Source organism: Schistocerca serialis, chromosome 3 (genome assembly GCF_023864345.2).
Source record: "Schistocerca serialis cubense isolate TAMUIC-IGC-003099 chromosome 3, iqSchSeri2.2, whole genome shotgun sequence".
Lineage (NCBI taxonomy): Eukaryota > Metazoa > Arthropoda > Insecta > Orthoptera > Acrididae > Schistocerca > Schistocerca serialis.
In genome coordinates this window covers 604,355,765-604,377,703 of record NC_064640.1, presented here as the reverse complement: position 1 = coordinate 604,377,703, position 21,939 = coordinate 604,355,765, and the positions used below count along the sequence as shown (strand labels likewise).

The window sequence follows — 21,939 nt, the reverse complement described above, 5'->3', positions numbered from 1 at the left end:
CCAGTGGGTCATCATATACACTTCACAATATACCATACACTACTACACTATGTGTAAATATTTGTGACACATGAAGAATGATTCATGGTGTACATAAACAATGGAGCTGTGGGTGAATGGTTATGATGTTACAAGACCTTATAAAAAGTATATTTCTTCATTTTTTGTAAATATAATTATGTCTTTGTATAAAACAACCCCCCCCCCCCCCCCCCCATGAACCATGGACCTTGCCGTTGGTGGGGAGGCTTGCGTGCCTCAGCGATACAGATAGCCGTACCGTAGGTGCAACCACAACGGAGGGGTATCTGTTGAGAGGCCAGACAAACGTGTGGTTCCTGAAGAGGGGCAGCAGCCTTTTCAGTAGTTGCAAGGGCAACAGTCTGGATGATTGACTGATCTAGCCTTGTAACAATAACCAAAACGGCCTTGCTGTGCTGGTACTGCGAACGGCTGAAAGCAAGGGGAAACTACAGCCGTAATTTTTCCCGAGGGCATGCAGCTTTACTGTATGATTACATGATGATGGCGTCCTCTTGGGTAAAATATTCCGGAGGTAAAATAGTCCCCCATTCGGATCTCCGGGCGGGGACTACTCAAGAGGATGTCGTTATCAGGAGAAAGAAAACTGGCGTTCTACGGATCGGAGCGTGGAATGTCAGATCCCTTAATCGGGCAGGTAGGTTAGAAAATTTAAAAAGGGAAATGGATAGGTTGAAGTTAGATATAGTGGGAATTAGTGAAGTTCGGTGGCAGGAGGAACAAGACTTCTGGTCAGGTGACTACAGGGTTATAAACACAAAATCAAATAGGGGTAATGCAGGAGTGGGTTTAATAATGAATAGGAAAATAGGAATGCGGGTAAGCTACTACAAACAGCATAGTGAACGCATTATTGTGGCCAAGATAGATACGAAGCCCACACCTACTACAGTAGTACAAGTTTATATGCCAACTAGCTCTGCAGATGACGAAGAAATTGAAGAAATGTATGATGAAATAAAAGAAATTATTCAGATTGTGAAGGGAGACGAAAATTTAATAGTCATGGGTGACTGGAATTCGAGTGTAGGAAAAGGGAGAGAAGGAAACATAGTAGGTGAATATGGATTGGGGGACAGAAATGAAAGAGGAAGCCGCCTGGTAGAATTTTGCACAGAGCACAACATAATCATAACTAACACTTGGTTTAAGAATCATGAAAGAAGGTTGTATACATGGAAGAACCCTGGAGATACTAAAAGGTATCAGATAGATTATATAATGGTAAGACAGAGATTTAGGAACCAGGTTTTAAATTGTAAGACATTTCCAGGGGCAGATGTGGACTCTGACCACAATCTATTGGTTATGACCTGTAGATTAAAACTGAAGAAACTGCAAAAAGGTGGGAATTTAAGGAGATGGGACCTGGATAAACTAAAAGAACCAGAGGTTGTACAGAGATTCAGGGAGAGCATAAGGGAGCAATTGACAGGAATGGGGGAAATAAATACAGTAGAAGAAGAATGGGTAGCTTTGAGGGATGAAGTAGTGAAGGCAGCAGAGGATCAAGTAGGTAAAAAGACGAGGGCTAGTAGAAATCCTTGGGTAACAGAAGAAATATTTAATTTAATTGATGAAAGGAGAAAATATAAAAATGCAGTAAGTGAAACAGGCAAAAAGGAATACAAACGTCTCAAAAATGAGATCGACAGGAAGTGCAAAATGGCTAAGCAGGGATGGCTAGAGGACAAATGTAAGGATGTAGAGGCCTATCTCACTAGGGGTAAGATAGATACCGCCTACAGGAAAATTAAAGAGACCTTTGGAGATAAGAGAACGACTTGTATGAATATCAAGAGTTCAGATGGAAACCCAGTTCTAAGCAAAGAAGGGAAAGCAGAAAGGTGGAAGGAGTATATAGAGGGTCTATACAAGGGCGATGTACTTGAGGACAATATTATGGAAATGGAAGAGGATGTAGATGAAGATGAAATGGGAGATATGATACTGCGTGAAGAGTTTGACAGAGCACTGAAAGACCTGAGTCGAAACAAGGCCCCCGGAGTAGACAATATTCCATTGGAACTACTGACGGCCGTGGGAGAGCCAGTCCTGACAAAACTCTACCATCTGGTGAGCAAGATGTATGAAACAGGCGAAATACCCTCAGACTTCAAGAAGAATATAATAATTCCAATCCCAAAGAAAGCAGGTGTTGACAGATGTGAAAATTACCGAACTATCAGCTTAATAAGTCACAGCTGCAAAATACTAACACGAATTCTTTACAGACGAATGGAAAAACTAGTAGAAGCCAACCTCGGGGAAGATCAGTTTGGATTCCGTAGAAACACTGGAACACGTGAAGCAATACTGACCTTACGACTTATCTTAGAAGAAAGATTAAGGAAAGGCAAACCTACGTTTCTAGCATTTGTAGACTTAGAGAAAGCTTTTGACAATGTTGACTGGAATACTCTCTTTCAAATTCTAAAGGTGGCAGGGGTAAAATACAGGGAGCGAAAGGCTATTTACAATTTGTACAGAAACCAGATGGCAGTTATAAGAGTCGAGGGACATGAAAGGGAAGCAGTGGTTGGCAAGGGAGTAAGACAGGGTTGTAGCCTCTCCCCGATGTTGTTCAATGTGTATATTGAGCAAGCAGTAAAGGAAACAAAAGAAAAATTCGGAGTAGGTATTAAAATTCATGGAGAAGAAATAAAAACTTTGAGGTTTGCCGATGACATTGTAATTCTGTCAGAGACAGCAAAGGACTTGGAAGAGCAGTTGAATGGAATGGACAGTGTCTTGAAAGGAGGATATAAGATGAACATCAACAAAAGCAAAACAAGGGTAATGGAATGTAGTCTAATTAAGTCGGGTGATGCTGAGGGAATTAGATTAGGAAATGAGGCACTTAAAGTAGTAAAGGAGTTTTGCTATTTGGGGAGCAAAATAACTGATGATGGTTGAAGTAGAGAGGATATAAAATGTAGGCTGGCAATGGCAAGGAAAGCGTTTCTGAAGAAGAGAAATTTGTTAACATCCAGTATTGATTTAAGTGTCAGGAAGTCATTTCTGAAAGTATTCGTATGGAGTGTAGCCATGTATGGAAGTGAAACATGGACGATAAATAGTTTGGACAAGAAGAGAATAGAAGCTTTTGAAATGTGGTGCTACAGAAGAATGCTGAAGATTAGATGGGTAGATCACATAACTAATGAGGAAGTATTGAATAGGATTGGGGAGAAGAGAAGTTTGTGGCACAACTTGACCAGAAGAAGGGATCGGTTGGTGGGACATGTTCTGAGGCATCAAGGGATCACCAATTTAGTATTGGAGGGCAGCGTGGAGGGTAAAAATCGTAAAGGGAGACCAAGAGATGAATACACTAAGCAGATTCAGAAGGATGTAGGTTGCAGTAGGTACTGGGAGATGAAAAAGCTTGCACAGGATAGAGTAGCATGGAGAGCTGCATCAAACCAGTCTCAGGACTGAAGACCACAACAACGTATAAAACAAAGCTATACAGTAAAAATAAATTTTACTGTGGCCAGGTAAGCTACTAAGCATGGCTAGTTATGCATCATATCAGAGTGGCCATTCATGACTAAATAACAATTAAGTGTTCATTTACAAAAATGTTGTCAATTAGAGTTCAGTACGTCTGTGCAGTTTTGGTGAGAAAAACAACAAAAAAACTTACAAATATTAAGTCAAATTTCCATTTTTTATTTGAATTTTTCATGAAATATTAAAAAATTCGCTGATTATCATTTGCCTTTTTTGTGCTAGAGGACCTAATTAACATTCCATTCTTCTAGAATATTTGAAAATTTCCCCATGGGGTTCTATGTACTGTGATAATCATAAGTAAGTTTACCAGCTGCAACAATTCATAAGCACACGCTTTCAATAGTTGACCTCAGCAGAAAATAGTGGTTTTTCTTTGTTTAAATGTGATACATAACAACTTCTCTGCTCTCATTATTTTACCTACAGGAATTTTCCGCTAATTTATAGTCCTCTATGTTTAACATTTGCATTCCTGCTATTGTACTTAGACAAACATAATACGACAACTTCCTTTGAGAATTCACAGCATGTAAACAGAGAAGACCATGACTTCATTATATTCACTTTTTAGTGTGGTAACATTCTCATGCAACCTAGTATGCTTCAACAGACAGTGTATGCAATTCATTTACCTTTAACTCTTATCTTTCTGAGTGCAGGAAAACTCAATACTTTCAGCTTGCCTTATTTGACACACACACACACACACACACACACACACACACACACACACACACACAGAGAGAGAGAGAGAGAGAGAGAGAGAGAGAGAGAGAGAAAGAGAGAGAGATATTGTTTAGTTTTACTGAGCCAAGAATTGGATAATAGACTATATTTTTTATAACAAAATTAAATTAGGGGCTTTCTTCACACTGCTTGCTTCCTTAGTACATTTCTGTAGAATGTAAGAGTTACACTTCTTAGAAGTTACAAGCACAAGGATTGCATCGGATTGTGCTATTGTTTTTTGGTTGGTTTAAAAAGAGGGGGGGCAAGGGGAGGAGAGGGGGGGGGCACCAACAGCTAGGTCATCAGTCCCTCATTCTGATTAAAATAATTCCACAAGCATGGGAGTAAAATAACTGAGACATACAAAACACAGCTGGAAGAAAGGAGAAAACCACAAGACTAACAGAAGGGCAACAAACACTAAAATGGACAAAATCAGACAAGAAAACCACAGAGACACGCAAGAAACATGTAGAAGAGATCAAAACAAGAGAGCAGATTACCATGGCTGGTTGACCATGAGAATAAAAGGGAGCAGCCAGCCACTCTGCGACACATTAAAACCTCCAACCTAAAAGCACTAGAGTGTAGGATGCAGAGGGACAAAGGACATGTGCTAAAACTTAGATCGAATGATAAAACCCACCCTCATGAATAAAACATAAAACTAAATCTGCAGTTGAGACATTGTCACCCAACACCAAAGGTAGGGTGCTGGGAAAGTTAAAAGAAGTCCACCACAGAGCGGCTAAAAGTGGGCAATCCAGCAAGAGGTGGACGATCGTCATCAGTGAGCCTCAGCAACACCAAGGTGGGTTCTCACAACGGAGGAGGTAACCATGCTTTAGCCACGTGTGGTCAATGTGGAGCCAGCAGAGGACAACTGATTTCCTGCAAGAGGACCGCATGGAAGACTTCCACACATTCGTACTCTCCTTTGTGACATGCAGTTTGATGCATGTACTGTTATGCCATTCCGTCTCCCAAAGCTGAAAAACCCTGTGGCGAAGACAGAACGCACGTCAGTTTCAGAGGTGCCCATCTCCAGAAGTGGTTTCCACGTAGCCTGTCTGACTACCCTGTTGCCAAGTTCGTTGCCTGGGATTCCGATGTGTCCTGGGGTTCACACAAACACCACTGAATGTCGGGACCGTTCCAGGGCATAGATGGACTCCTAAATGGACACTACAAAAGGATGACAAGGGCAGCACTGGTAGATAGCTTGAAGGCTGCTCAAGGAGTCAGTACACATGAGAATTGACTCACCTGGGTATGAGCGGATGTGCTCAAGAGCACGAGATATGTCCACCAGCTCTGCAGTGAAAACTATGCAGCCATTTGGCAAGGAGTGCTGATCAATATGCCCTTGATGAACATACGCAAACCCTACGTGACCATCAGCCATCAAGCCATCAGTATAAACCACTTCATGGCCCCAGTACATGTCGAGAAGCAAGAGTAAGTGACAGTGGAGAGCCACAGGGTTAACGGAGTCCTTAGGGCCATGCCAAAGGTCCAGAAGAATATGCAGCCTATGTGTACACCATGGAGGTGTACATGAATTGACCTCAAGGAGAGGTGCTAACTGGAAGGACTCCAGTTCAGACAGAAAGGACCAGATGCAAACCACAATTGTAAGATCTGACCTGGGCCGCCGATGCGGGAGATGATTCGCCATGATTGGGAAAAGGAGATGGTAATTCAGATAAGCAAGAGAACTATGAATGTGTGCAATGTAACTGGGGAGCAGTTGTGCATGCCTAACCTTCAATGGAGGGACTCTGGCCTCCACCAGGACACTGGTCACCTGACTTGTTCTAAAAGCTCTCATCGCTAGGCGAACACCACAATGGTGAACTGGGTCGAGTAAACGCAATGCTGAGGGCACCGCTGAACCATAAACCAGACTCCCACAGTCAAGGCAAAATTGAACAAGGGTTCTGTAGAGCTGCAGCAGTGTACAGAGATCTGCACGCTAGTTGATGTTGCTCAGGCAGTGGAGGGCATTGAGGTTCTACCAGCTCTTCCACTTAAGCTGATGAAGGTGAGGTAGCCAAGTCAATCAGGCATCTAAAACTGGTCCTAAGAATCGCTATATCTCCACTACAGTGAGTGAATTGTCTTTAAGGTAAAGTTCTCGTTCTAGGTGAATGACGCGACGAAAGAAAAGAAATGGATGACACACGACTTCCAGGCTAAAAACTGGAAGCCGTGGACTAGAGCCCATGACTGCACCTTGTGAATGGTTCCCTGTAGGTGCCGCTCAGGAGCACCAGTACTGGAGGAGCAGTATGAAATGCAGAAGTCATCTGCATACAGAGAAGGTGAGAACCAATGGCCCTACAGCTGCTGCTAGGCCGTTAATAGCCACTAAAAATAGAGAGACACTCAATATGGAGCCCTGTGAAATGCCATTGTCCTGAATATGGGGGAAACTATGGGAGGCACTGACTTGGACACAGAAAGTACAGAGTGACAGGAAGTTTTGGATAAATATCAGGTGCAGGGCATGGAGACCACACTCATCCAATATGACAAGGATATGATGAGGCCAGGTCGTATTGTATGCTTTACGTAAGTCAAAAAAGACGGCAACTAGATGTTGGCATCTGGAAAAGGCTGTTCAGATGGCAGACTTGAGGGACACAAGGATATCAGTGGCAGAGCGACCCTGGTGGAAGCCACCCTGACATGGAGCCAGTAGGCCATGTGACTCCAGGACCCAACCAACTGTCGACAGATCATACATTCCAGGAGCTTGCAAAGAATGTTGGTGAGGCTGGTGGGCCAATAGCTATCCACATGAGGAAGGTTTTTACTGGGTTTGAGTACCTGAATGATGGTGCTCTCTTGCCACTGTGATGGAAAGACGCCATTGCATCACATCCAATTGATGATGATGAGATGTCGCTTGTAGTCAGACAAGAGCTGTATAGTCATCTGACTGTGGATCTCATGTGGCCCAGGAGCTGCATTGGGGCAATTTGCAAGGGCACTGAGGAGATCCCACTCCGTAAATGGGGTGTCATAGGGTTCACTGTGGCATGCAGTCCACCATTTGAGGGTGCAAAAGGCAGAGGCTTGAGCATAGTGCTCAGAAAGTCCTCGGCAATTGCGTCTACATCAGCAGATAACACGCCATTTATGTTAATGCTAGGGACACCTGTTGCGGTCTCATACCCAAAATGATGTCTGATCTTCGTCCAGACTTGGGAAGGTGACGTATGACACACAAAGGTCGACACGTACCTCTCCCAACACTCCTATTTCTGTCATTTTATAAGCTGGTGAATGCAGGCATGGAGCTGCTTAAAGGCTATTAAGTACTGGAGGGAAGGGTGCTGCTGCTGCTTATGTCACTGTAGGGCTCACTGATGCTCTTTAATTGCCTCAGTGACTTCCGACGACCACCAAGGGACTTTCTTTTGCTGGGGGCACCCTAAAGAACGAGGGATTGCGTTTCCCACCATACAATCAATCATTGTAGTGACCTGCTCAATGACAATATTGATGGCACCATGTGGAGGAGATTCAGCGGTGACAGCAGAGGTGACGACTTCCCAGTCTGCCTTGTTTAAAGCCCATCTGGGTAAGCACTCATGGGTGTGACGCCAGGGGAGTGACAGGAAGATGGGGAAGTGGTCACTACCACACAGGTTGTCATGTGCTCTCCAGTGGATAGATGGGAGAAGGCCCAGACTGCAAACCAAGGGATCAATGGCTGAATATGTGCCATATGCTACACTGAAATGTGTGGGGACACCTGTATTTAAGAGGCAGAGGTCCAGTTGTGACAGTATATTTGATCCCCCTACCTTGGCCAGTGAGCATAGTGCCACCCCACAAGGGGTTACGCGCATTAAAATCACCCAAAAGTAGGAAAGGTTTAGGGAGTTGACCACTCAGTGCAGCCAATACATTCAGGGGTACTGCACCATCTGGAGGAAGATATACATTGCAGACAGTTATTTCCTGTGTCGTCCTTATCTTGACAGCCACAGCTTCAAGAGGGGTTTGAAGAGGCACAGGTTCACTACATACTGAGTTCAGGACATAGACCCAGTATCTACCTGACACTCTATTACAGTCGCTACGGTTCCTGTAATATTGCTTACAGCTGGGGAGGGCAGGGGTCTGCATTTCCGGAAACCAGGTTTCCTGCAGGGCAATGCAGAAAGTAGGTGTAAAGCTTTACAGTTGCCGTAGCTCAGCCAGGTGGCGGAGAAAACTGACCCAATTCCACTAGAAGATTACGTGATCATGAGACTGCGAAGGTATGAAACACTCAATGAGGCAGTCTACGCCTCAGGGTCACCTGCTGCCACCAGATGAGTACCTGTGCGATCAATATCCATTGTGCCTCAGGGCCCAGCGAGATCTAAGTCCTCAGCGGACACCAGAATCTCCACCTCATCCTATGACACAGAGCTTGTAGGCAGTGGTGGTGTGGGTATCACCGCAGTGCCTTACTTGTTTGGGGTCTTTTTCTTTTTAGGTTTCTCTCGCTGCTCGTTAGGTTTGTCTGGCTGGGAGGGCTTCATTGATTCAGCCTCAGGGACTGAGGAGGATGATGAAGCTCCATGACCAGCTACCTATATTTGCTTCAGCCACTGGCAGGTGTTAGCTTTGCCACTGGTAGGAACCTGGGAAGGGAGTGACCCAAGGGATCCCTTCCTGGCGAGAGGAGCTGAAGAAGACTTACACTTCTCTGGCTGAGAAGTGGGGACTGACGTCCCCAATGGTTGGGGGGTATGTGGCCTCTCATATTTTCTCTTTGCTCGGTGTAGGTCAGTCAGTCCAGGGCCTTGTAATCCATTATTTTTCTTTCTTTCTGGAGAATCCTGCGGTCTGGCGAGCAAGGCGAATGGTGCTCTCTGCAGCTGACACAGATGGGTGACGGGGACAGGGAGTATTGAGATGTGAAGGATGTCCACAATCCTGAGAGGTGATGCTGGAAGTACAGCAGGAAGACATATGGCTGAACTTCCAGCACTTAAAGCACCGCATCAGGCGAGGGATATATGGCTTTACATCACAGTGGCAGACCATCACCTTGACCTTCTCAGGTAATGTGTCACCCTCAAATGTCAAGATGAAAGCACCAGTGGCAACCAGCACGGTGGATGTGCTGAACGAAATGGACAACCCACTGCTCTAAATTGGTGTGCAGCTCATCGTCAGACTGTAAAAAAAAGTCCCAGTGAAATATGATACCCTGGAACATATTTAAGCTCTTATCGGGTGTGATGGTAACAGAAACATCCCCCCGCTTGTCACAGGCAGTAGTGCCCATGACTGGGCAAAAGATGGTGTTCTGATCAAGACCGACCCTGACCGCATTTTGGGCAAGCCCTTCACCTCCATAAACTTGTCCTCTAAATGCTCCACAAAAAAGTTAGGTTTCATTGATAGGAAAGATTCCCCATCAACTCTCGTACATACAAGGTACCGAGGTGAATAAGCTTTGCTGCCATCCTCAGCCTGGTGTTCCTCCCATGGTGTAGCCAGGGGGGTGGGAATGATTTGGGGTCATATTTCTTAGCACTGAAGTTAGACCTTGATAGCTTAGAGACTGCTGGTGTTTGACCACCAGCAAGAGATGACGTAGTATGCTTCATGGCATGTCATCTGCCCTGATGTCACCCACTCCGACGAGGAGCCCTCTCCAAGGGCTCTACCCAGGTGCAGCAAAGGCCACCTGGCAGGATGGCCATTTCCGGGAGTCCCGATGCCCCAGAGTGATGGGCATCTACTCCTTGGCATATGTGGGGAGTTAACGGTGCAGGCACCAGCGGAGCAACCCCTATATGGTCAGGGGGCTACAACCAACAGGGTACATGGCGGCCTCACCACAACAGACTGGCTACTGAGCTGGATATCAGGCACAAATGAGCTAAGAAGTCCATTATTGTCGACAGTGCAGAAAGCGATACTGCACAGAGGATGGAGGAAAACGCACCCAGGTTGGTGACCTCACACAACAGCTGGAGAATGAGTGGAAGTGCAGCTCCACGTTGATGGAGGATGCGAGAGGTCTCAGCCCATGTTGGACACTATGCATCATTTAAGGCGCCCTTCGCCAATTGGCTCGGCCTTCAGGAAAATTTTGAAAAATGGAGGTCAAACCCTACAGGGGACCATCACATAAAGGCCGAAATGTGTCAGACTCCTTTTAGTCGCCTCTTACGACAGGCAGGAATACCTCGGGCCTATTTTAACTCCCAGACCCGCAGGGGGGTATTATTCCTTCATCATAATGCAGAATTAATCCCTAATCTATTAATATATAAACATATTTTTAGCCATGACAGCACTACTGTGACATTAACAACATAAAATAGACCAACATCTTTCATTCAATGACAGACATTCTTGTTAGGACTGTACTCTTTCAATTTTTCACATGTTAAATAGCATGTAAAAAAGAACTGATGATTCATATTTGATTTGAGGTAGGTTAAAAATCTTTCTGTGAATGAAAGTGCACATTTCTCCATTATTTAGAAGAATCTTTCTTCAAGCAGTTTGCTGCTCCAAAAATTCATCTGGCATTTTTCAGCTCTCAGTAAATACCAATGATATGCTGCCAAGATATTAAGTTTTATAAAGCAACAAAAGACATTTAAGGAAAACTAACTAACATGGTATTATATGAAAGACTGGAACAGCAGACAACCAGAATAGTAACAAAATAGCATTAGACCATTTTGGCAGTTGACTGAATACAAACTCTGTTTGAACTAGCACAGACATGGTGATACACAACTTTTCACACATTAATATTGAGTTATTTCTAAATTCTAAACTATTTATATAATACTACGTGTGGAACATACCCCATGCTCCATAGACAGCCCTTCCATCTTCTGTAACTGCAAATTGTTTTAACATTGGAATCAGAAAATCATTTTTAACTAGCAAGCATAAGATAAAACATAATATAGCACACTAGCAGATGTGTTATTTGTAGAAATCAAAACTTGCTATTCAATAAATGACTCAAGAAACTACCTTTTTCTGCTAGAGCAACCCCATTGACTTCTGCAGCTCTTAGCTGGTAATATGCTGGAAACAGAGAAATCACCTTTAAGAATTATCAAACTGAAGGTAGAACATAAGTTTGTACACAGAGAAAAGTGTTCTTTCCAGAATCCGCAACTAGTTATACAAGGAGGGGAAAAAGCTGCGAGTAGTACATACCTTCTTTAAGTGCATCGAACTTGGCTTTTACAACTCGATATTGCTGCGACCCTACAATCAATCAGAAAAACCATCATTTGGAATTAGTGCAGATAACATTAAAAAACAAGACTCCATCCAGAGAATTCTGCTATTTCCAAATTCTACAACTTGCTATTCTGCTATTTCCTAAATCTACAACTTGTTGGAGACCATAACTCTCTCCACAACTTACTTCGATGTGGTAGTGCAGCAATGTGGCGTCCTACAACTCCTCGTGGGTTAGCCACTGGAATGAGAAAATTATTTTTGGAAAAACAACAGGTAAGGTGAAACACAGAATTGAAATAAATAAGTGTGATATTTTTTGAATTTCAAAACTATATTCAAAACAAAACGCCAAATGGATCTTACCTGGTAGTAATAGTCCAGTAATGCCAGCTTGTGAAATTGCTAGCAACCTTTTAACTAAAATAAAAAACATCATTTGGAATTAATACATATTACATTTGAAACCAAGATTGCACAAGGGGAATTTTGATATTTCTAGAATATAGGAATTCTTATATAACAAACCTAAATGAATGCCATACCTTTCTGTTGTGAAGCTCGAAGATCGGAAAGCGCTAGAATTAGAAAAATAATCTTTTTGAACTAATACAGAAAAGCCAAACAAAAAGATAAAAAATGTGAAATTTTAATATTTCTACAACATGAAACTTTCTCCTTTAAATGAAATTGAGACACTGTACCTTGGTCCAAAGCAGCCACTTCGTTAATAAAAGTTTCTACTCGCTGGGCATCTAAAAAAATGCAATTGTCTTTTAGTGCTGGCACAGGTAAGGGAAAGCAAAAAATTTCAAACAGAAAACTGTCTTATTTCTAGGTTCCTAAGCTTGTTAAGTATACAAATCTATCCAACCCTCACATTGTCCAGTTGGTGCATCCACACTAGGCACTGCTGTTTCTTGATGTTTTTCTACAAAAAAGATGAAGAGCACCCATTAACTGAATGTGAGTAACACAGTGTGAGAAATAATATCTGTCAATGTGTAAAAATACGGCAGTGTTAAATTCATTATTTTTCACAAAATACAAGTTTGTAACATAAATCTACCCTGCCCTCACCTTGTTCTGTTGTTGCATCCACACTAGCCTCAGCAGGCTCTTCAATATGTTCTGCAAGAAAGATAAGAGATTCTATTAGTCAGATTTGAGCAATACATTGTGAGAAATAACATCGATCATTAAGTAAAAATACGGGGTTATTCTAAATGATGGGCCCATTTTCAAAAATTTGTATGTATTCAATTACAAATCCAAAATGAACAAGCTTTATACCAATGAAAAGAGGAAGTTTCAAAGTTTCTGATGGGCGGAAGCAGATGGGGGGGGGGGGGGGGGGGAAGGGGGGGTGATGGTTTCAGAAATGGTCAATAGAGTTCGCTTGGCAATTGGGCCATCATTCCGTTTCACTGTCAGTTGTGAGTGAGATGGTGACTGTGGAGCACAAGGTTTTCTGCATTCATGAGTTCGCAAGAAATGAGTCGCAAACTGCAGTGCAGCAGGCATTTCGTACCAAATTTGGTATTCAGTCACCAACTCGCAAAAGTATTAGCATTTGATTTAAGCAATTTAAACAGACTGGGACTGTGTGCAAGTGAAAAGGCACAGACCAACTACATGTGTCAGAGCATGATGTCCAACTGATTCAGGAAAGTTTAGTGTGCAGTCCCAATAAGTCTACCAATAGAGCCAATCAAGAAATTGGAATACCCGAACCAACTGTATGAAAAGCTCTGAGATGGTGTTTACTGTACAAGCCATACCTATTACAACTTTTGCAGGCTCTCAACCCGAATGACAAAGGGAAGTGTCTCGCATTTTGTGGTTATATGCTAGGAAAGATGGAGGATGACGCATTTCTACAGCATGTAATTTTTAGAGATGAAGCAACGTTCCAACATAGTGGAAAAGTCAACAGACACAATGTTCACATATGGGGTTTGGAAAATCTACATTCACCATTGCAACACAAAAGAGACTCATTGAAAATCAACGTGTTCTGTGCCATATCCCGTACAAAGGTTTATGAACCATTTTTCTTTGCAGGAAGAACTGTAACGGGAATCACATACATGGACATGTTGGAACAATGGCTGTTCCCTCAAGTTATGGAAGTTTCCCAGGACTTCATTTTCCAACAGGATGGAGCTCTATCCCATTGGCACCATGATGTATGAGGCTTTTTGAATGACTTCCTTCCTCAGCGTTAGATCGGTCGCAGGGGACTTGAGGACCTGGCTCTGCACTTCTGGCCACCGAGATCTCCTGATCTCACACCTTGGAACTGTTTCTTATGGGGTTGTGTGAAGGAAGCTGTCTACATTCTGCCTCTACCAATCACTCTGAATGATGTGCAGAATCGTATCTATGAAGCCATGCACTAAGTAACAGTAGATACGCTTTCTGAGTGTGGGACGAATTTGGCTACTACGTCAATGTTTGGCATGAAGCCAATGGTGGCCACATTAAACATGTATAATATTTACCACATTTCTAATTATTAAATAATTATTACAAACTAATTAATTACAAATTATTAAATTGATATCAAACATTACAAAAAAACTTTGAAACTACCTCTTTTCATTAGTACAAAGCTTGTTATTTTGGATTGTACTTGAAAAAATACGAAAATGGGTCCATCACTTAGAATAATCCAGTAGTGTAATTTATAATTCATTACATTTCGCAAAATACAAGTTTCTCACTTGCTAATATAGTTTAGTAACACAAATCTATCCAGTCCTCACCTTGTACAGTTGGTGCATTCACACTGGCCACTGCTGCTTCTTGATCGACATCTACATCTACATCTATATTTATACTCCGTAAGCCACCCAACGGTGTGTGGCAGAGGGCACTTTACATGCCACTGTCGTTACCTCCCTTTCCTGTTCCAGTCGCGCATGGTTCGCGGGAAGAACGACTGCTGGAAAGCCTCCATGCGTGCTCGAATCTCTCTAATTTTACATTCGTGACCTCCTGGGGAGGTATAAGTAGGGGGAAGCAATATATTCGATACCTCATCCAGAAACGCACCCTCTCGAAACCTGGACAGCAAGCTACACTGCGATACAGAGCGCCTCTCTTGCAGAGTCTGCCACTTGAGTTTGCTCAACATCTCTGTAGCGCTATCACGCTTACCAAATAACCATGTGACGAAATGCGCCGCTCTTCTTTGGATCTTCTCTATCTCCTCTGTCAACCCGACCTGGTATGGATCCCACACTGATGAGCAATACTCAAGTATAGGTCGAACGAGTGTTTTGTAAGCCACCTCCTTTGTTGATGGACTACATTTTCTAAGGACTCTCCCAATGAATCTCAACTTGGCACCCGCCTTACCAACAATTAATTTTATATAATCATTCCACTTGAAATCGTTCTGTACATATATTACCAGATATTTTACAGAAGTAACTGCTACCAGTGTTTGTTGTTCTGCTATCATATAATCATACAATAAAGGATCCTTCTTTCTATGTATTCGCAATACATTACATTTGTCTATGTTAAGGGTCAGTTGCCACCCCCTGCACCAAGTGCCTATCTGCTGTAGATCTTCCTGCATTTCGCTACAATTTTCTAAAGCTGCAACTTCTCTGTATACTACAGCATCATCCATGAAAAGCCACATGGAACTTCCGACACTATCTACCAGGTCATTTATATACGAGGGCCATTCAGAAAGTAACCTCCGGTTGATTTAAAAAAATACACCAAGTTAAATAAAAATATTTTAATATATACATCTTACAACTACAGCTTTGCACTATTTTTCTACATAGTCTCCATAGCGATTGAGGCACTTATCGTATCTCTTCACAAGCTTTGAAATTCCTTCTGCATAAAAATCACCCGCTTGTGCCTGGAGCCAGCCTGTGACCACATCTTTGAGCTCTTCATCGTCATCAAACCGCTGTGACCCGAGCCATTTCTTCAAATGCATGAAGAGGTGATAATCACTTGGTGCCAGGTCTGGGCTGTAAGGTGGATGGTTGATAACGTCCCACTTGAAGGACTCGAGAAGGGCCGTTGTTCTGCGAGCAGAGTGAGGACGGGCGTTATTGTGCAAAAAAACGATACCGGAAGTCAGCATACCACGGCGTTTGTTCTGTATAGCACGTCGTAACTTTTTTATTGTTTCACAGTACACGTCTTGATTAATGGTCGTACCACGTTCCATGAATTCAACCAACAACACCCCTTTGGCATCCCAAAACACCGTTGCCATCAGTTTCCTGGCAGAAAAATCTTGCGAGGCTTTTCTTGGTTTGGTAGGTGAATTTGAATGTGCCCACATCTTTGATTGTTCTTTTGTCTCAGGGTTCACGTACTTAATCCAGGTTTCGTCACCGGTCATGATTCTGTTTAACAATGGTTCTCCTTCGTCCTCATAACGTGACAGAAAGTCTAATGCAGAGGCCATTCTTTGAGTTTTGTGGTGGTCGGTAAGAATTTTGGGCACCCATCGTGCACAGAACTTACGGTAACCCAATCTTGCTAACACTATCTCGTACAAGAGAGTCTTAGAAATCTGTGGAAAACCAGTAGACAACTCCGACATTGAGAAACGTCGATTTTCACGAACTTTTGCATCAACTGTCTGAACGAGTTCGTCAGTCACCAATTATGGTCTACCACTCCTCTCTTCATCATGAACGTTTTCTCGTCCACTTTTAAATAAACGTACCCATTCACGGACAACTCCTTCACTCATAACTCTTGGTCTGTACACGGCACAAAGCTCACGATGAATAGCTGCTGCAGAATATCCTTTGGCTGTAAAAAACCTTATGACAGCACACACTTCACATTTGGTGGGGTTTTCTATTGCAGCACACATTTCAAACTGCCACAAAAAATAAACTAGCGCAGGTACGGCGTTCACTCGACCACGGCTTGATGCCGACTGACCTGTTGAGTGCGTGAACGCACAGATGGCGTCGCTACTCCCCCCACAACCCGCACTGTCACCAATCGGAGGTTACTTTCTGAACCGCCCTCGTATATTGTGAAAAGCAATGGTCCCTTAACACTCCCCTGTGGCATGCCAGAGGTTACTTTAACGTCTGTAGATGTCTCTCCATTGAGAACAACATGCTGTGTTCTGTTTGCTAAAAACTCTTCAATTCAGCCACACAGCTGGTCTGATATTCCGTAGGCTCTTACTTTGTTCATCAGGTGACAGTGCAGAACTGACTCTAATGCCTTCCGGAAGTCAAGGAAAATGGCATATACATGGGAGCCTGTATTAATATTTTCTGGGTCTCATGAACAAAAAAAGCAAGTTGGGTCTCACATGATCACTGTTTCCAGAATCCATGTTGATTAACACAGAGTAGATTCTGGGTTTCCAGAAATAACAGGATACGCGAGCAAAAAACATGTTCTAAAATTCTACAACAGATCAATATTAGAGATATAGGCCTATAGTTTTGCGCATCTACTCGACGACCCTTCTTGAAAACTGGAACTACCTGTGCGCCTTTCCAATCATTTGGAACCTTCCATTCCCCTAGAGACTTGCGGTACACAGCTGTTAGAAGGGAGGCATGTTCTTTCATGTACTCTGTGTAGAATCGAATTGGTATCCCGTCAGGTCCAGTGGACTTTCCTCTATTGAGTGATTTCAGTTGCTTTTCTATCCCTTGGACACTTATTTCGATGTCAGCAATTTTTTCGTTCGCACGAGGATTTAGAGAAGGAACTGCAGTGTGGTTTTCCTCTGTGAAACAGCTTTGGAAAAAGGTGTTTAGTATTTCAGTTTTACACGTGTCATTCTCTGTTTCAATGCCATCACCATCCCGGAGTGTCTGGATATGCTGTTTTGAGCCACTTACTGATTTAACGTAAGAAGAGAACTTCCTAGGATTTTCTGTCAAGTCGGTACATAGAATTTTACTTTCGAATTCACTGAATGCTTCACGCATAGCCCTCCTTACGCTAACTTTGACATCGTTTAGCTTCTGTTTCTCTGAGAGGTTTTGGCTGTGTTTAAATTTGCAGTGAAGTTCTCTTTGCTTTCGCAGTAGTTTCCTAACTTTGTTGTTGAACTACGGTGGGTTTTTCCCGTCCCTCACAGTTTTCTTGGCACGTACCTGTCTAAAATGCATTTTACGATTGCCTTGAACTTTTTCCATACACACTCAACATTGACAGTGTCGGAACAGAAATTTTCATTTTGATCTGTTAGGTAGTCAGAAATCTGCCTCCTATTACTTTTGCTAAACAGATAAACCTTCCTCCCTTTTTTTATATTCCTATTAACTTCCATATTCAGGGATGCTGCAACGGCCTTGTGATCACTGATTCCCTGTTCTGCACTTAAAGAGTCGAAAAGTTCGGGTCTGTTTGTTATCAGTAGGTCCAAGAAGTTATCTCCACGAGTCGGTTCTCTGTTTAATTGCTCGAGGTAATTTTCGGATAGTGCACTCAGTATAATGTCACTCGATGCTCTGTCCCTACCACCCGTCCTAAACATCTGAGTGTCCCAGTCTATATCTGGTAAATTGAAATCTCCACCTAAGACTATAACATGCTGAGGAAATTTATGTGAAATGTATTCCAGATTTTCTCTCAGTTGTTCTGCCACTAATGCTGCTGAGTCGGGAGGTCGGCAAAAGGAGCCAATTATTAACCTAGCTCAGTTGTTGAGTATAACCTCCACCCATAATAATTCACAAGAACTATCCACTTCTATTTCACTACAGGATAAACTACTACTAACAGTGACAAACACGCCACCACTGGTTACATGCAATCTATCCTTTCTAAACACCGTCTGTGCCTATGTAAAAATTTCGGCAAAATTTATCTCTGGCTCCAGCCAGCCTTCCGTACCTATAATGATTTCAGCTTCGGTGCTTTCTATCAGTGCTTGAAGTTCCGGTACTTTACCAATGCAGCTTCGACAGTTTACAATTACAATACCAACTGCTGCTTGGTCTCCGCATGTCCTGACTTTGCCCCGCACCCTTTGAGGCTGTTGCCCTTTCTGTACTTGCCCAAGGCCATCTAACCTAAAAAACCGCCCAGTCCACACCACACGACCCCTGCTAACCGTGGAGCCACCTGCTGCGTGTAGTGGACTCCTGACTTATCCAGTGGAACCCGTAACCCCACCATCCTTAGGTACAAGTCAAGGAATCTACAGCCCACATGGTCGCAGAACCGTCTCAGCCTCTGATTCGGACCCTCCACTCCGCTCTGTACCAAAGGCCTGCAATCAGTCCTGTCAATGATGCTGCAGATGGTGAGCTCTGCTTTCATCCCGCTAGAGAGACTGGCAGTCTTCACCAAATCAGGTAGCCGCCGGAATCCAGAGAGGATTTCTTCCGCTCCATAGTGACACACATCATTGGTGCCAACATGAGTGACTACCTGCAGATGGATGTGCCCTGTACCCTTCATGGCATCTGGAAAGACCCTTTCCACATCTGGAATGACTCCCCCCGGTATGCACACAGAGTGCACATTGGTTTTCTTCCCCTCTCTTGCAGCCATATCCCTAAGGCGCCCCATTACGTGCCTGACGTTGGAGCTCCCAACTACCAGTAAGCCCACCCTCTGCGACCTCCCGGATCTTGCAGACTGAGGGGCAACCTCTGGAACAGGACAAGCAGCCATGTCCGGCCGAAGATCAGTATAAGCCGGAGACACAGCCTGAAACCGGTTCATCAGACAAACTGGAGAGGCCTTCTGTTCAGCCCTCCGGAATGTCTTTCGCCCCCAGCCACACCTCGAGACGACCTCCCCTCTACCAGGGGTGAGGGGTCAGCCTCAATGTGGACAGTAGCCCGGGCAGCCACAGCCGTAGTCTGATCGGGGAATGTGTGGGATGAGCTGGCCGTCCCCAACAAAGCCCCGTCTGGACCCCCACAGTGATGAACTCAGCCCGCATCCAAACACAGCAGTCGCAGTCCCTATCCATGCCAAATAACGTTGTGCAAAGAACGTCTGAACTAATCTACAGAGAGCACAAACAATTTGACACAAAATTTAAATGGTTATTAAAAAACAAGACTGCCTAGTAAATGCAGTAATGCTGCTACTTGCGCACTGCTGACACAATGCTCGATGGCAGAAGGCTAACTGTACTATCAGTAACGTACAAAGACTATTTGAAAGAAACAAGCAAATGACAGATGACTATGTTGATGTTCTACAAGAAAGACAAGAGCATCCATTAGCTAAATGTGAGCAACACTGGGTGAGAAATAACATTTATCAAAGTTTAAAAATATTGTATTTTTAAATTCATTCTTTTTCACAAAATACAAGTTTACATATAAGTAAGACACTTAAGAAACACAAATCTCCCCAGCCCTCACCTTGTCCTGTTGGGGCATCCGCACTGCCTTCTGCATGTCCTTCACTTTGTTCTGCAAGAAAGATCACAGCTTCCATTAGTTGAATGTGAGCAAATCTGTGTGAGAAATAACATCTATCAATGAGTAAAAAAGTTGCACTTTTTAATTCATTGCCTTTCACAAAATACAGGTTTCTAAAATTGCTAATATAGTTAAGTAACAAAATCTATCAAGCCCTCCCCTAGTACTGTGGGTGCACTCATAATAGACACTGCTGTTTTATGATGTTGTTCAACAAGAAAGATTAGAGCATCCATTAGTTGAATGTGAGTTACACATTGTGAGAAATGACATCTATCAATGCATAAAAATACTGCAGTCTTAAATTCATTATATTCGAAAAAATACTAACTTTTGTTTACAATAGCAGACTGAACAAACTTGAAAGGTCAGTAGGACTAGTAATTGTCACATTTTGATTTACAGTGAAATCTTTAAACCTATAATGTGTAAATATAGGCAGTTTGCAGAGTATCAAACAATAGTAATGCATGATCATTACAACATCTTGAAGAAAGCCTTTGGAGGTTTTTACTCTGTTTTATAAGAGAGATATGGGCTTCCATTAGTTTCATGTGTCCTGTAGAGCGTACGAAATAATATCTATCACTATGTAAAAATACTGCAGTCTTAAATTCATTATACTCTACAAAATACAAATTTCTAGCTTCCTAAGCTAGTTAAGTGACACAAATCTATCTATCTCTCACCTTGTAATGTTGGTGCATCCGCACTGGCCACTGCTGTTTCTTGACGATGTTCTACAAGAAAGATAACAGCATCCATTAACTGTATGTAAGCAACACATTGTGAGAAATAACATCTATCAATGTATAAAAATACTGTAGTTTTAAATTAATTATTTTTCACAAACTACAAGTTTCTAAAGCACTAATATAGTGAAGTAACAAAAAACTATCCAGCCCTCACGTTGTACTGCTATTGCATCCACACCAGCCACTGCAGATTCTTCAATATGTTCAGCAAGAAAGATATGAGCTTTCATTAGTTGAATGTGAGCAACGCAGTGTGATAAATAACACTATCAATATATAAAAATAGTGCAGTTTTAAATTTATTATTTTTCATTAAATACAAGTTTATAAATTGCTAGGGTAACAAATCTATTCAGTCCTCACCTCCTTGTCCTGTTGCGGTATCCATACTACCCTCTGCTGGTTCACCTGTTTGATCTGCATGAAAGATAAGATCTTGCATTAGTTAGATGTGAGCAACACAATGTGAGAAATAACATCTTCAATGTGTAAAAATATTGTAGTCTTAATTTCATTATATTCAAGAAAATACTAACTTGTGTTTACAATAGTACAATGAACACTCTTGAAAGGTCAGTGGCGCTAGTAATTGTCACATTTTGAATTACAGTAAAATCTTTAAACTTTTAATGTATAAATGTAAGCATTTTGTAAAAATCAGAAAATAATGATGACTGATTATTACAACAAGTTGGAAGTGTAAACTGGAGTGCCAAAAAATTAAGATTGAATGCAGGTGTTGCACACAACATCCCAGCACCACTCTACGTTGATCACTGTTCCACCAAGATCAATATTTATTGTTTTGACAAATAATATGGTTATTTGAAACTAACATACAATATGACTCTCGCCACTGAGAGGAATAATATCAGCATGTGAGAAAGTTCAAATAGGGTACAATGAAAAATTTCTGGATAATTGATTTCTTTTAATACAGGGGTATATCTTATCGCACAGCTCATGCAGCTACAATAGTGGTGTGAAACCAGAGGATGAGAGTGTCTTATGAAGCTATAAAATTAATGCCATGCCATGCCATACAATATTACCCTGTTGTGATACGGCTCATCTAGATAGCACGGCTGCAGCTGAACATAAAGCTCCTACGGCATTTTTGATTTGATGCTGGAGAAATGCAACAGGTGAAGCCCTTTCTGTGTGAATGGTTTGATCTGCATAGCATTTCTGCTTTTAATTCGTACTATTATTTAGCTTTACAATGTCCAGAAACCACAACACCTCAGTCTACAGTG

At 42.5% G+C, this 21,939-nt stretch overlaps 1 protein-coding gene across 2 annotated transcripts in view; it reads right to left on the bottom strand.

Moving 5' to 3' along the window:
• Nucleotides 1–21,939, bottom strand: part of LOC126469543 (uncharacterized) — a 92,079-nt gene that overhangs the window by 44,247 nt on the left and 25,893 nt on the right. Inside the window, exons 2-14 of one of the 2 annotated variants that reach the window (XM_050096661.1) lie at nt 21,047–21,100; nt 20,838–20,876; nt 20,618–20,668; nt 19,869–19,919; nt 12,598–12,648; nt 12,398–12,448; nt 12,222–12,272; nt 12,063–12,095; nt 11,884–11,937; nt 11,705–11,758; nt 11,491–11,541; nt 11,302–11,355; nt 11,127–11,162 (exon numbers count right to left, since the gene is read on the bottom strand). In XM_050096661.1, the coding sequence (XP_049952618.1) occupies nt 11,127–11,162; nt 11,302–11,355; nt 11,491–11,541; nt 11,705–11,758; nt 11,884–11,937; nt 12,063–12,095; nt 12,222–12,272; nt 12,398–12,448; nt 12,598–12,648; nt 19,869–19,919; nt 20,618–20,668; nt 20,838–20,876; nt 21,047–21,071 (601 nt within the window). In that variant the 5' untranslated portion in view covers nt 21,072–21,100. The remainder of the gene's footprint in view (nt 1–11,126; nt 11,163–11,301; nt 11,356–11,490; nt 11,542–11,704; nt 11,759–11,883; nt 11,938–12,062; nt 12,096–12,221; nt 12,273–12,397; nt 12,449–12,597; nt 12,649–19,868; nt 19,920–20,617; nt 20,669–20,837; nt 20,877–21,046; nt 21,101–21,939) is intronic. The other variant, XM_050096662.1, reaches the window with a different exon arrangement.